The sequence below is a fragment of the Crocodylus porosus genome, unplaced genomic scaffold (assembly GCF_001723895.1).
Source record: "Crocodylus porosus isolate Cpor-Errol unplaced genomic scaffold, CroPor_comp1, whole genome shotgun sequence".
Taxonomy (NCBI): domain Eukaryota; kingdom Metazoa; phylum Chordata; order Crocodylia; family Crocodylidae; genus Crocodylus; species Crocodylus porosus.
In genome coordinates this window covers 107,919,058-107,930,316 of record NW_017728886.1, presented here as the reverse complement: position 1 = coordinate 107,930,316, position 11,259 = coordinate 107,919,058, and the positions used below count along the sequence as shown (strand labels likewise).

The window sequence follows — 11,259 nt, the reverse complement described above, 5'->3', positions numbered from 1 at the left end:
ACCCATTTGGGATCCAGAGCCGGAAATTCCCCTAGGGCAGGCACCAGCATCTGTTAAAAAAATTGGACTGGGCTCACAATACTTTGTAAAGAACAGCTACAAAGGTGGTGATAGTAGTGCTGCTGCCACAGGCAGCGATCTTGTTTTTTTAATGTTAAGAGCATTCATCCCAGAAATGAGATACCAATTAAAGGACTCTCTCAGCTTAAGGGGGTTGGAACTGAACTCTCCCTTCATTCAGGAGACTGTCCTTATCATCAGTCCCTCCTGCTGAAGCACTGAATAACTGAACACTCTGTAGCCACATGAACAGCACTTTACCATGAATGATAATTCTGTATCTTAGAGCAGTGGTGTCAAACATACAGCTCACAGCAGTGGATCCAGCCTGCAAAAGTGTCATTTAGTTCAGGGCTGGTCAACTGGCAGCCTGTGGGCCCACATGCACCCCAGAGGCTGTCCCCTGCTCTCCATTTTTTCCTACTACAGCAGCCAGGTGGGGTAGACTGCCCAAGCTGTGCATGGGCCAAACTCACACTGCAGACTGGTGGTGTGCATGGCTGGCAGTGTGTCAGGCTGTGCATGAAGTTGAGTGAGGGCTGCCCAGCTCCCCCCCACTCCCTCCCAGTCATGCAGGGGGAGCCCACCCCACAGAAGCCTATACTCCTGTTTAAAGCTGTCTTACTGTCAGAGCAGCTGAGTACCCACAGCTTCAACTGACTGTAATTGCTCTTGCAAGTATTCAGTACTTCACCAGACACAACTGTAGCTCCAAGTACCTGAAGCTGGTTGCCCAGGGGATGAGGAAAGTAGTTAGTGGCTACCTATACAGCATTTTATGGGAAAAGTCTGCAGCATACGTAGGGGAAAAAATTAGTTTTCCTGAATAGAATCCAACATTCATTGTTCATTTACACTAATCCTTTCATTCTCTGCACGTTCCAGCTTCTACAGTGAGATGGAGAACCTACAGACAACATTCATTATGCAACTTTACCTGATGACCAGAATATCACTTATTCTGCATGCTGCATTCAGTGACAGGCATACTATCCCTCCCCCAGCCATGAGATGTTTTCATGTGATTAAAAGCATTGTCATAATACAAGGTGCAGAAAGACAACATTCAGAATGCACAGGCAACACACCTTGGCCTTTCTAGCCTCTCAATGTTTCAATCTGCAACCCCAGTATTTTCTGCTGCACAGCTATAAATACTACCAGCACACAACAGCATCAGGGCTTATTTCCTGAAAATTTGCACTGTAACAGATTTCTACCACTTCAGCTAGAGTACGGACTATAGTAGCTGCCAGCAGCAGTCTGGTATCTGTAGATAGCGCACCCGGTAAAAGGAAGAGACATAACCTGTATGTTATGCCCCAGCCCTACAGCTCTTATTCCTTCACAAGCCCATACCAGCCCACTCTCTTAAGACACCATCTGGACCAAACGAAGCTAGGAATGGAATCTTGTGCACTACCATGTTCCCAAACAGAAACAATTATCAGTCATTATCCAAACTTTGGGTCAAGCAGTTCAGGCCCTGTTTTTATATCCTTGTGAGATCCCACATGCTGACTACATGCATTATGACAATGCTTTTAATTGCATGAAAGCACTGTCTAGGTCCACCAACTGCTTTTCTATGATCCCCTTAGAATCCACTACCTGAATGGACCCTTATTTTCCCTAGGGATCATAAAATGAAGAAAAATGAAGACATTTCTTACCATGCACTTGACACTTAAACTACAGAAGCTACATATTTATGGAAAACAAATTTTAAAGCCAATCCCTTAAGTATGATCTCATCCCTTTTTGTAACGTCTTGGAATAGATGCTGCCTCCCTGAAAGAACTTGAACCAAGATCCTTCTCTCTTCTGCACCCCTCCTGGTTCTGGTAATGAAACTCCTTGCTGGTCTTTGAGAAGCACTCATATTACAACAACCTGGATAAAATAAATCCATCTGCTCTCAACTTCCTTCTTGTGTGTGTGAAGATACAGTCCAGTCACAGGCAAAGGTGCTGCTACAAGAAACCTCCACTGCTCCAGCAGAGACCCATTCAGTATTGATACCCTGATTATTTGGTCACATCTCCCAGAACATGGGTTTTCATTGCATATCAAAAACCTATAATAAAGCCTGACTCAATCAACATCACAAGTGTTTATGAAACTAAACTGAATTCATAACTAGAAACAGACATACTGCATTTACCCAAATCCACGATGGCTCAGAAAAAAAGCCTCACCTTGGATTTGACTAAACATGGTATTCCTCAAAATATCATTCTCCTCCCCGACCCATCACTGTCACCAACATAATCAACTGGGTATGGTCCTGCTTGGAGAAAAGCTCTTTTGGGAAAGTTACTGTGATATACCGTCCCAAAGTCCACACCAAAACCTCTTCAAAACCAAGGTTTCTGGTATGCAATTAAAAAAAATAGAGTGAAAGAAAAACAAACAAAATAAAACAAACACCCCAACCCTGTATAATCTCCTGGTCTTAATTTCACTGCCAGATTTCAAAGGATGGCTGAAAACAGGTGTTGGAACTACTTATAAAAAGGTACAAAAGTGTGGAACCAATTTTTTCGGCAGGCGTGTCACAATTAGGCCCACACTCTCTCCACGTGCTAATCAGATCCCCTTCATCTGCTCAATCTGTTGCTCTGCTTTTTGTACTGTGCTCCCTGTCCAAACTGCCACCATGCCACTCATTCCATTTCTGCTATGTACCACATGCAAAGGCTGCCGGGGCCACTGGAGGGCACGTGCTCCAAGCTGGCCACCCCTGGTATAACATATTTAAATACAGAAATTGCTGCTAGGTCCCCATTACATCCATGCGTATGCACACAGACACACACACATTATACAACTACCCAACAACCAGAGCACCACTTAGTCTGTTCACTGCATTCAGTCACCAGCATGCCACAGGTGGGGCAGGGACTGTAGGTTTTCATGCCATTAAAAGCACCCTGATGCAGAGGCACAGAAGCACCCATCCACCCCCCGGTGGAGAACTAGCAATAAAATCTGACAGTAGATGCGCTGTATCTATACCTCACCCTCTTCCCTGCAACCTACAACTGGGCGGGGGGGATGATCTGTGACTGAAAGATGGTCGTCATCAGCTCAGGACCCATCCCTGAGCCGGGGTCGAGATCCTCTTCCAAGGCACTGCTTGCTGATGACTGCACACCTGCACACAAAATAACTGAAGCACACACTTGCTAGGAACCCAGAAGTTTACTGTTACAGCCTCATGTGCACACTAGACACTAGGGGGAAAAAGAAGAGGCCACAGGAACTGGCGCTGGTCCCCGCTGCAGGCTTCAAAGGCTCCTTCCCCCCTCTGGTGGGGGGCCGCGGGCTCCAGCTGCCGCATGCTCCCTCCCCGGGGAGGGTCCGGGGCCGCGGGCGCTACAGCTAGAGCTGGCGCTGCTTGTGGCGGGGGGTGGTCTTGCAGTAGACGAAGAGGCGGCCGCGCCGCCGCACGATGAAGCAGTCTTTGCAGCGCCTCCGCAGCACCACCTTCGCCTTCATGCCCGCGCTCGGCGCCGGGAGGGGCAGGAGGCGCGCGGCCGCCAGCAGCGGGCGCGGTGCCGCGCCCACAGCCACCGGGGCCCACATAGGCAGGCCGGACCGGGCCAGGGCTAGGGCCGCCACCGACAGGCGTCGCACGAGCAGCGCCGCCATGGTCGCCCTGCGCAGAAGAAAAATGACTGACGGTTAAAGGGCGGGGGCGGCGCCATCACCCGCTGCTACCAGCCCCAAGACCCTCCCTCCGTCCGCACCCGCAGACACCTGCGGTCGCCGCACCGGGAGCTAAGATGGCGGTCGGACCACGCCGGTCGCTGCCGGGACTCCCGCGCCTGCGCACAAGGCCGCACTGGGCGAGGGGGCGGAGCCCATAGCGGAGCTGGGTCTGGGCTGGAGGGACACTCGCCTTTCTCCGCCCCCTGCGTGTGGGTGTGTTTTAAAGGCTGCTGCGCATGCTTAATTGTGCCGCCGCTGTGGGTCACGTGGCCGTGCCAAGATGGCGGCGCCCAGCTCGACCTTCCGCCTGCTGGCGCGGTTGGGCTGCTGGGCCCCGGGCCGGGCGTGGTGCCGCGGCTACGGCGCGCGGGCGTCCGCCACTGGCGAGCTGGTGACACACACGGGGCAGGTGATGTGTGCCCCGGGACCGAGGCGGGAGTGCTGGCACTGTAGGCTCGGGCTCCCCGTTTCCCTGATGGAGCAGCCGGGATGGTGGAGGGCTAGGTGGCCCTGCAGGCCTGGGCCCCTTGCAGTGCTTCCTGCCGAGGCTCTGGCTACGCGGGTTCCCGCACCTTTTCATTTACACGTGCCTCGTCCGGGGCTTCTTGGTAAATCCCCTGCCCGAGCCAAACATCTCTCTGTCCAGAAAGGAGGCTCTGGCTGGGAGGGCTCCCAGGGACTGCGGAATCACTTTTCTGTCATGACCATTTGTGTCTCCAAGCAGTTTCACTGGGCAGCATCTCCTGGCTCCTTGGACTCTTTCAAGGGCCAGTGGGCACTGTCCGGTGTGTTTGGTGTCACATTTCTGTGCACTTGTTTTTAACCTGTGGCCTTTACTCCCATCCCTGCTTTGTTCTTTGTTGTTCCAAGTAATCAGCTGACACACACACACACTAGTCTCTGTTAATTGGGGGTGGGAGGGGAAGAGGAACTGTTGCTCTGTAGACCTAAGGTCTATGTCCCCAATACATGTCAAGTAGACCCAGGTTCCTATATCACTGTATTCACTAAGTCCCATTTTTTTTTTACTGTGAAGTTTTAATGGGGTCAGCGCTTTGGTGCTGTGTTGAACAGAGAACCTCCAAAGTTACTTATTTGGGAGCAAGGAATTCAAGGCATATATGGGATGGCAGGCTGTTCTGTAAGGAATGGTTCTGGAAAGCCCATAGTAGACTAACAGGCAAGCAGTTCAACACAAGATCTTGGTGCAAGGTGGCAAAATGGGCTAATAGTTCCTAATGTATAATTAAGCTGCAACTTATTTGGTATTTCAGATATATGATGAACATGACTACAGAAGAACTCGTTTCGTGACACGGCAGAAGGAGGTAAAATACGCTGTAGCTAGGCCCTGCCAGAGTTGATTTTAAATTTCTTGGTAATACCTTAAGGCTTGGTTTTATTTAAACATGTTTTTGAAGTGTAAAGACTTTTCATTCTGTTAGAGTAAAAATGGTAGACTTATTTTTGTGTTGCATGGAAACAAATAGCTTGTGCAAAGATCGTTGCTCTGTACTTTGCTGTTAATGATATCTGATGGCTTATAACTTCTCCTGGTCCACAGCTTTGATCCAAGAGCTTCTGCATACATGGATCAATGCAGGAACAGCTCTTCCTAAATAACTTCACATGTAGACCAACATTTGGCTGCAATGATTCTACTTTGGGCAGGGGGTTGGACTAGATGACCCCTGAGGTCCCTTCCAGCCCTAATTTTATATAGTTCTGTGATTCAAATATAGTTATTCCCTGTATAACGGAGAAGTATGAAAAAGTCCAAATTTTAGTTAATATCAAGGCTTTTTATTCAACTGAAATCAAATACTGACAAGTTATTTCTGGCGACGCTTGTAATAAAATTCAAGGGTAATATGACATAATATTTGATAGTTGCATTATGACGGAGACTCCTTGTCCCTCCTGCGCCTAAATATTGTACAGTAAAATCCCTGTCATCTGGGATTTTACTAACCGGCGTTTCTAGCAACTGGAATTTCCAGTCGGTGTTGGGGAGGGAGAGGAAACTTGCATGCAGCTGCTGCTGCTGCCACCTACCATGCTGCACTGCCACCACTCCCACTCCTGCTCTGCATTGGGGTGGAAACCCTGTGCCCTGGAATTTTTACGTCATCAGAACCCTCCATTCCCCACTTGTGCTGGATATCAGGGATTTTATTGTACAAACAGGTAGTAAGATTGCTTGTGGTAATGTGTTATGTCGTGTAGAGGCTTGGTATGCGTGACTAAGAAATGAAGCAAAAATAATTATGCTGCAAGTGAACCTGGAGAAAAAAAATTGCTGGTGGTAAATAGCACATTAAGTCAGGGATCTCATGTAACAGTAAACAACACAAAATTTAAGCAAGGGACCCACTTCAACTATTTATATTCTATCATAGCACAGGATGGTAACAAAGGAATTAAAGGAAGAATGGAAGCAGGAAATAGAACCTGTTTTGCACTGCACAAGCTTCTATCATCCAAGCAAATCCCAAGGAAAACAGTTTCACGTCTAAAAACATAATCAGACCATGTATAAACTTTGGCAGTCAAAGCAGGGTTCTCTCACAAGCAAACAAGATACTATTGGATTCTTCTGAAAAAAAATTCCCCCCATATTTCTTGGTGTACAATATGATCCTATAACACAAGTATGATACATAAGAACCAAGAATGCGTTCTGTCAATTTTACATAGTTCTAATCCTGACATACAAAATCACAGCACAATAACTACAGGGGTTGGGCAGTATCAAAAGAATGGAAGTTATTTGGACACCAAAGAAAGTTTCCTTGGGTACCGGAGTGGAGAAAGCTGCCTGGACACCCAAGACAAAGATGGCTAGATTATGTAGTCAGACCAACAGAAATTAAATGTGCCTGCTTTATTTAGCCTTGGTGAGGCCATAGCTGGAGTACTGCGTCCACTTCTGGGCTCCACACTTTAGGAAGGATGTGGATAAGCTTGAGAGAGTCCAGAGGAGAGTCACACACACGATCAGAGGTCAAGAGAGCAGGCCTTATGAGGAGAGGCTGAGAGGCATGGGACTCTTCAGCTTAGAAAAGCATAGGCTCAGAGGGAACTTGGTGGCAGCCTACAAGTACATAAGGGGTGTGCGTCAGGATCTGGGAGAACATCTGTTCACCCGGGCACCCCAAGGGAAGATGAGGTCCAGCGTCACAAACTGCTGGAAGACTGTTTTAGACTGGATGTAAGGAAAAACTTCTTTACTGTCTGAGTCTCCAGAGTAGACTGGAGTGGAATAGACTCCCCCTAGAGGTGATGCAATCACCTACTCTAGACACATTCAAGAAGTGTTTGGATGATTATCTTGCTGGGGTCATTTGACCCCATTTGACTTCCTGCCCTTTGGGGGGGGAGGGTGGGGCTAGACCTGATGATCTCATGAGGTCCCTTCCAGCCCTAATGTCTATGAAATCTATTAAATGACTGGAACAAACTGGCCTATACTCTGCAGCCTGCAATCTTTCTCTTGTAAGAAAGTATAAAGACAGTCTTTACAAAATTACTATTTTTTTTAATACAACGTGAGTTACATGTTCATTTGTAGTGCTCGAATCAACAGTTGTGTATGAAATATAAGTATAATAACTTGGGTGTTATGCTTCTCCTGTAATGACTGACAATAGTAAGAACAATTTAAGCTGTCACTTAGGAAGTTTTTAAATTATGGCATGCCTCCTGCTTCAATTCAGCAAAACAGTTAAAACACAGGTGTAACTTCAAGCTCGTGCGTGGTAGTGGTATTAGGCCCTGATTCTGTAAGCATGCATATTACTTACATGAGTAGGCCTCACTTTTTTTTTTTTTTTTTTAGTTAAACATGCAAGTGAAGGCAGTGATTACTAATATATCGTACAGTTTTCTTATATACTTTTACTGTTCTACAATGAAATATGCAAGCATTTGGTTAATGTAGGCAAGAGCTAATTTTCATTTACTTCTAATTGGCCAAACACAAGTATGACTTCTAATTTACAACTATGAAATATTCATTAAAAATATGCCTTAGTACCCCCAATCTTGAGGAAAGCAAACATACTTTCTGGAGATTACTTGAAGATATATGGCATGAAAAGTACAGAATCATTATACCACTCTAACAGATTTGGCTGGGATTTTCAGCATAGCCTAAGGGAGGCTTTCATTTCTGCCTTAGAAAATCTTTTCTGTAATCCCCATGTGAACTAGCTTGAGATGCAGTAGTTTACTGTTAAAAGACATCTGTCTTGGGAATATCCTCTTAAATGTATAGGATGTGGGTGCTTAGGGAATTAAATGGACCTTCGAATTTGTGAACAGAAGTGAACATGAAGAGCATGTTCTAGTTAAATGCTCAGTCATGCCAAGTTTGAAGATACAAGTGCAATGTTACCATCGCCCTTTCGGCATAGATTTTGACATTAAATGGATTAATTACATGTAATGGGGTCACTTCGGTAAGCAGAAAATCCTGACATGGGGAGGGTGGTTATTCCTTCTAGCCCGTTTCTTTTGCTGTCATTTGTATGTTATTCGAAGCTGTGAAGTTGACTTTCAACATTTTCATGGTTAGTTTTAGAGGCAAGGCTCTCAGTTAAATATATGTAGCCATAATAAGGTGTGAACAGATGAGCAGAAGCACTGAGTAGCAATGTATAACCAGTATTAATAAGGTGGGAAAGCTAAGAACAAACTTCCGGTATGTGAAATAGCCAAAATACATTTAAGTAGTACAGTCAATATTGAAATCGATAGAATTTTGGAAAATGACTGTTGTCATTTGCAGGATTTAAATGGTGTTTTAAATAGTTTGTACTATATGGTACCATATTATCTTCAAGTAGGTTTCCCTAGGATGTTGGGCACAGTGTAGCATTTTAAATTATGATACACTTACACAATTTTTTGTCATACTGGTCCTCCTTCCCAGTATAACAAAATTAGATTAAAATTTGAGAGAAGCTTAATTTTTGCATAAGTTTGAGGTGTCCTTAAAACTGATCTACAAATGAGAAACAAGGCATGCTAATGCTTTTTAATTTTTCTGTCGTGTGTGTGCCTGTATTCAGTCTTTTTTTTCCTTCATACTTTATTACCTTAGAAATTGATTGGTTGGGAAACTAGTAAAGCATGATATCTCTGAAGCTAAGAATGCATGTCTGCAACTCGGGGAAAGTGAATCTTTCACTCTGTTCAGGATTGGTGCGACATTATTACCTGGAGGGTACCATGTCCAGGTTTTAGCACTGCACTTGAAAAAAGATGTGGATAAATTGGAAGGAGTCCAGTGGAGTGTGATGAAAATGATTAGACATCTAGAATACATGAATTATGAGAGAAAGTTGGAAGAACTGGGATTATTTAGTCTGTAAAATACAAGAATTAAGGTAGGGGTAAGATTTTCTAGCTGTCTTCAAATACATGTAGGGTGGTAAAAAGAAAATGGTAATAGACTATTCTCTGTGGCTGCAGGAGATAGGACAAGAAGTAACGGTCTGAAAGTACAAAAACAGGAAATTCAGGTTGGATACAAGGAAGAACTTTCTCAATATGGGGGTGGATGAACACTGAAACAGATTACCTCGAGTAGCTGTACAGTCTCTATCTTCAGACATTTTGAGGAGCAGGTTGAATAAATGGTTGGCTGGAATGATTTACTTGGGAAGGATCCTCCTTTGAGCAGGAGGTTGGACTAGGTGACCTCCTGAGGTCTAGCCCTGTCTTCGTCATTTCAAGTGGAACAACTTTGGAAAGCAGTTACACTGTTAGAAACTGTGTTTTTTAAACTTAGTCTTGGCTAATAACAATTGGAAAAAGGAAATCTTATTAAAATATTAAACCACCATTGTTCCTTGACAGACAAGGTTGGAGCCCTCAAAAACAGTTCTGAGACTTTCCAGAACTAGCCATCTTGAAACCAGGGAAGCCACAGACTTGATATTTGTAAGAGAGTGAAAACCATCTTAAAACTTTTAAAAACATTAAGAATGTCAGTAATTGAGAAGGGCTTTATTTTACTTAGTTATAAAAGAGTGGCATGTTTTTACCCCAAGTTGAATTTAATTTTCTCGGTTTGGACCTTCATTATAAAGATGAAAATTTGAATGTCCATACAGCAGGATTGAATTTGAATGTCTGTACAGCAGGATTGTTTTCTGTGACCCTCTTATTTGGGTCAAAATAGAGTGTATATTCATACTAGCAAATTGCCTGTCAAGAAAAAATGGTAGGGGGGAGGAACCAGAGCACCGGGTTGTCCCCCCTCATCTGGGCCTATTTCCCCCCTTCCCCTCCTCTGCTTCTGCCATTTGGGGTTTGGCCCTGCTCCCCACCCCCCGCTCTGCTGCATCGGGCCTGGGCCACTCTGCCCCTCCTCCATCCCACCCCTGCCCGGCTGAGTCAGGCAGAGTCAAACAGTTAATCAGTGTGTGAATAAAGCGTTATGGACAGACAGACTAAGGCTTTTATAATATTAGAATACAGGTCGAGGTACCGGGAAATAAACTTGACACAATACATTTTGGGGTTTGGCCAGTACTAGGGAACTTGTTGGGAATGTCTTTCAGCATTTGTGTGGCGTTGAAGGTTTCCATCCCCAAATACTGTGGATAATACCATAACTATTTTCTAGCATGGTGGTTTCTAATGATGAGGTGTTTGCCACACTTATCAGATGAGTCCAAATAAGATGTGTGACTGTTCAAAGACTCAGGAAGGTTCTAGTGACTTTTTTTTTACCTAGAACAGCTCTTTTCTGGGCAGCCCCCTTCTCCTGCACTATGATGAGATGGAACACAACATTTGGTATATAGCATCAGTACAGTAGAAGAATAGAACTAAGCTGAAAAGGAATGACTACTTTCTGAATTAGGATAACCACTTCTTCCATTGTAGAAGCTATGCCTGACATTCCACTCATGTCTGCTACCATCTCCAAAAGGAAGCAAGTTGCTAGTTGAGTACTTCTACTGTTCCTGGTGTGTTCAAGTCAGTGGTCATTCTCTGCTACAGCCAGAGTGCAGTTGGGAAGTTTGTCCTTGTCTTGAACTGATAGGTCAGAAATTGTCCAGTGAGGAAACAAATCCTGGTAAACTGATACACATCTAAGATGTGGGGGGATGTGGGCACGCTAGAAGGGAGGAATAGGTTGCAATCGGACCTAGACAGGTTACAGGGGTGGGCAGATGAGAACAGGATGGGATTCAACACTGACAAGTGCAAGGTGTTGCACCTGGGGAGGAAGAACCAGCACCATACCTACAGGCTGGGGATCTCCCTTCTCATCAATGCAGAGGCAGAAAAGGATCTTGGACTTATTGTTGATGCCAAGATGAACATGGGTTGGCAGCGTAAGGATGCAGTCGGGAAGGCCAACCACGCCTTGTCATGCATCCACAGATGCATCTCAAGCAGGTCCAAGGAGGTGATCCTCCCCCTCTATGCGGCACTGGTCAGGCCGCAGCTGGAGTACTGCATCCAGTT

The 11,259-nt window shown here is 45.3% G+C and overlaps 2 protein-coding genes and 2 long non-coding RNA genes across 9 annotated transcripts in view; 2 read left to right on the top strand and 2 right to left on the bottom strand.

Annotated features, from left to right (window-relative positions):
- Window positions 1-2,453, top strand: part of LOC109313638 — a 20,751-nt gene extending 18,298 nt beyond the window's left edge. The window contains exon 2 of the long non-coding RNA XR_002102108.1: window positions 946-2,453. This is a non-coding gene — a long non-coding RNA (uncharacterized LOC109313638). The remainder of the gene's footprint in view (window positions 1-945) is intronic.
- LOC109313634 overlaps window positions 1-4,669 on the bottom strand; it is a 7,218-nt gene extending 2,549 nt beyond the window's left edge. The window contains exons 1-2 of the long non-coding RNA XR_002102106.1: window positions 4,657-4,669; window positions 648-658 (exon numbers count right to left, since the gene is read on the bottom strand). This is a non-coding gene — a long non-coding RNA (uncharacterized LOC109313634). The remainder of the gene's footprint in view (window positions 1-647; window positions 659-4,656) is intronic.
- Window positions 3,250-3,912, bottom strand: MRPL36 (mitochondrial ribosomal protein L36). Of its 3 annotated transcripts, none has more exons than XM_019540267.1 (2): window positions 3,823-3,912; window positions 3,250-3,721 (listed from the first exon to the last, which is right to left on the bottom strand). In XM_019540267.1, the coding sequence occupies exon 2, from the start codon at window positions 3,712-3,714 to the stop codon at window positions 3,445-3,447; it is 270 nt and encodes an 89-aa protein (XP_019395812.1). In that variant the 5' UTR covers window positions 3,715-3,721; window positions 3,823-3,912; the 3' UTR covers window positions 3,250-3,444. The 3 variants fall into 3 exon arrangements, with proteins under 3 accessions (XP_019395812.1, XP_019395804.1, XP_019395821.1); XM_019540259.1 differs by having other exon boundaries at window positions 3,813-3,906; XM_019540276.1 differs by having other exon boundaries at window positions 3,838-3,903.
- NDUFS6 (NADH:ubiquinone oxidoreductase subunit S6) overlaps window positions 4,016-11,259 on the top strand; it is a 16,646-nt gene continuing 9,402 nt past the window's right edge. For 2 of the 4 annotated variants that reach the window (XR_002102099.1, XM_019540247.1), the window contains exons 1-2: window positions 4,018-4,183; window positions 5,049-5,102. Coding sequence is in view for 3 of the 4 variants with exons in the window: in XM_019540247.1 (XP_019395792.1) it covers window positions 4,055-4,183; window positions 5,049-5,102 (183 nt within the window). In the remaining variant the exon portion in view is untranslated. Of the gene's footprint in view, window positions 4,184-5,048; window positions 5,103-11,259 lie in introns of all 4 variants that reach the window. The other 2 variants (XM_019540228.1, XM_019540235.1) reach the window with 2 other exon arrangements.

Bases quoted from the DNA above. Each gene is read 5' to 3' on its own strand.
- MRPL36 (XM_019540267.1), bottom strand. From the start codon at position 3,714: ATGGCGGCGCTGCTCGTGCGACGCCTGTCGGTGGCGGCCCTAGCCCTG.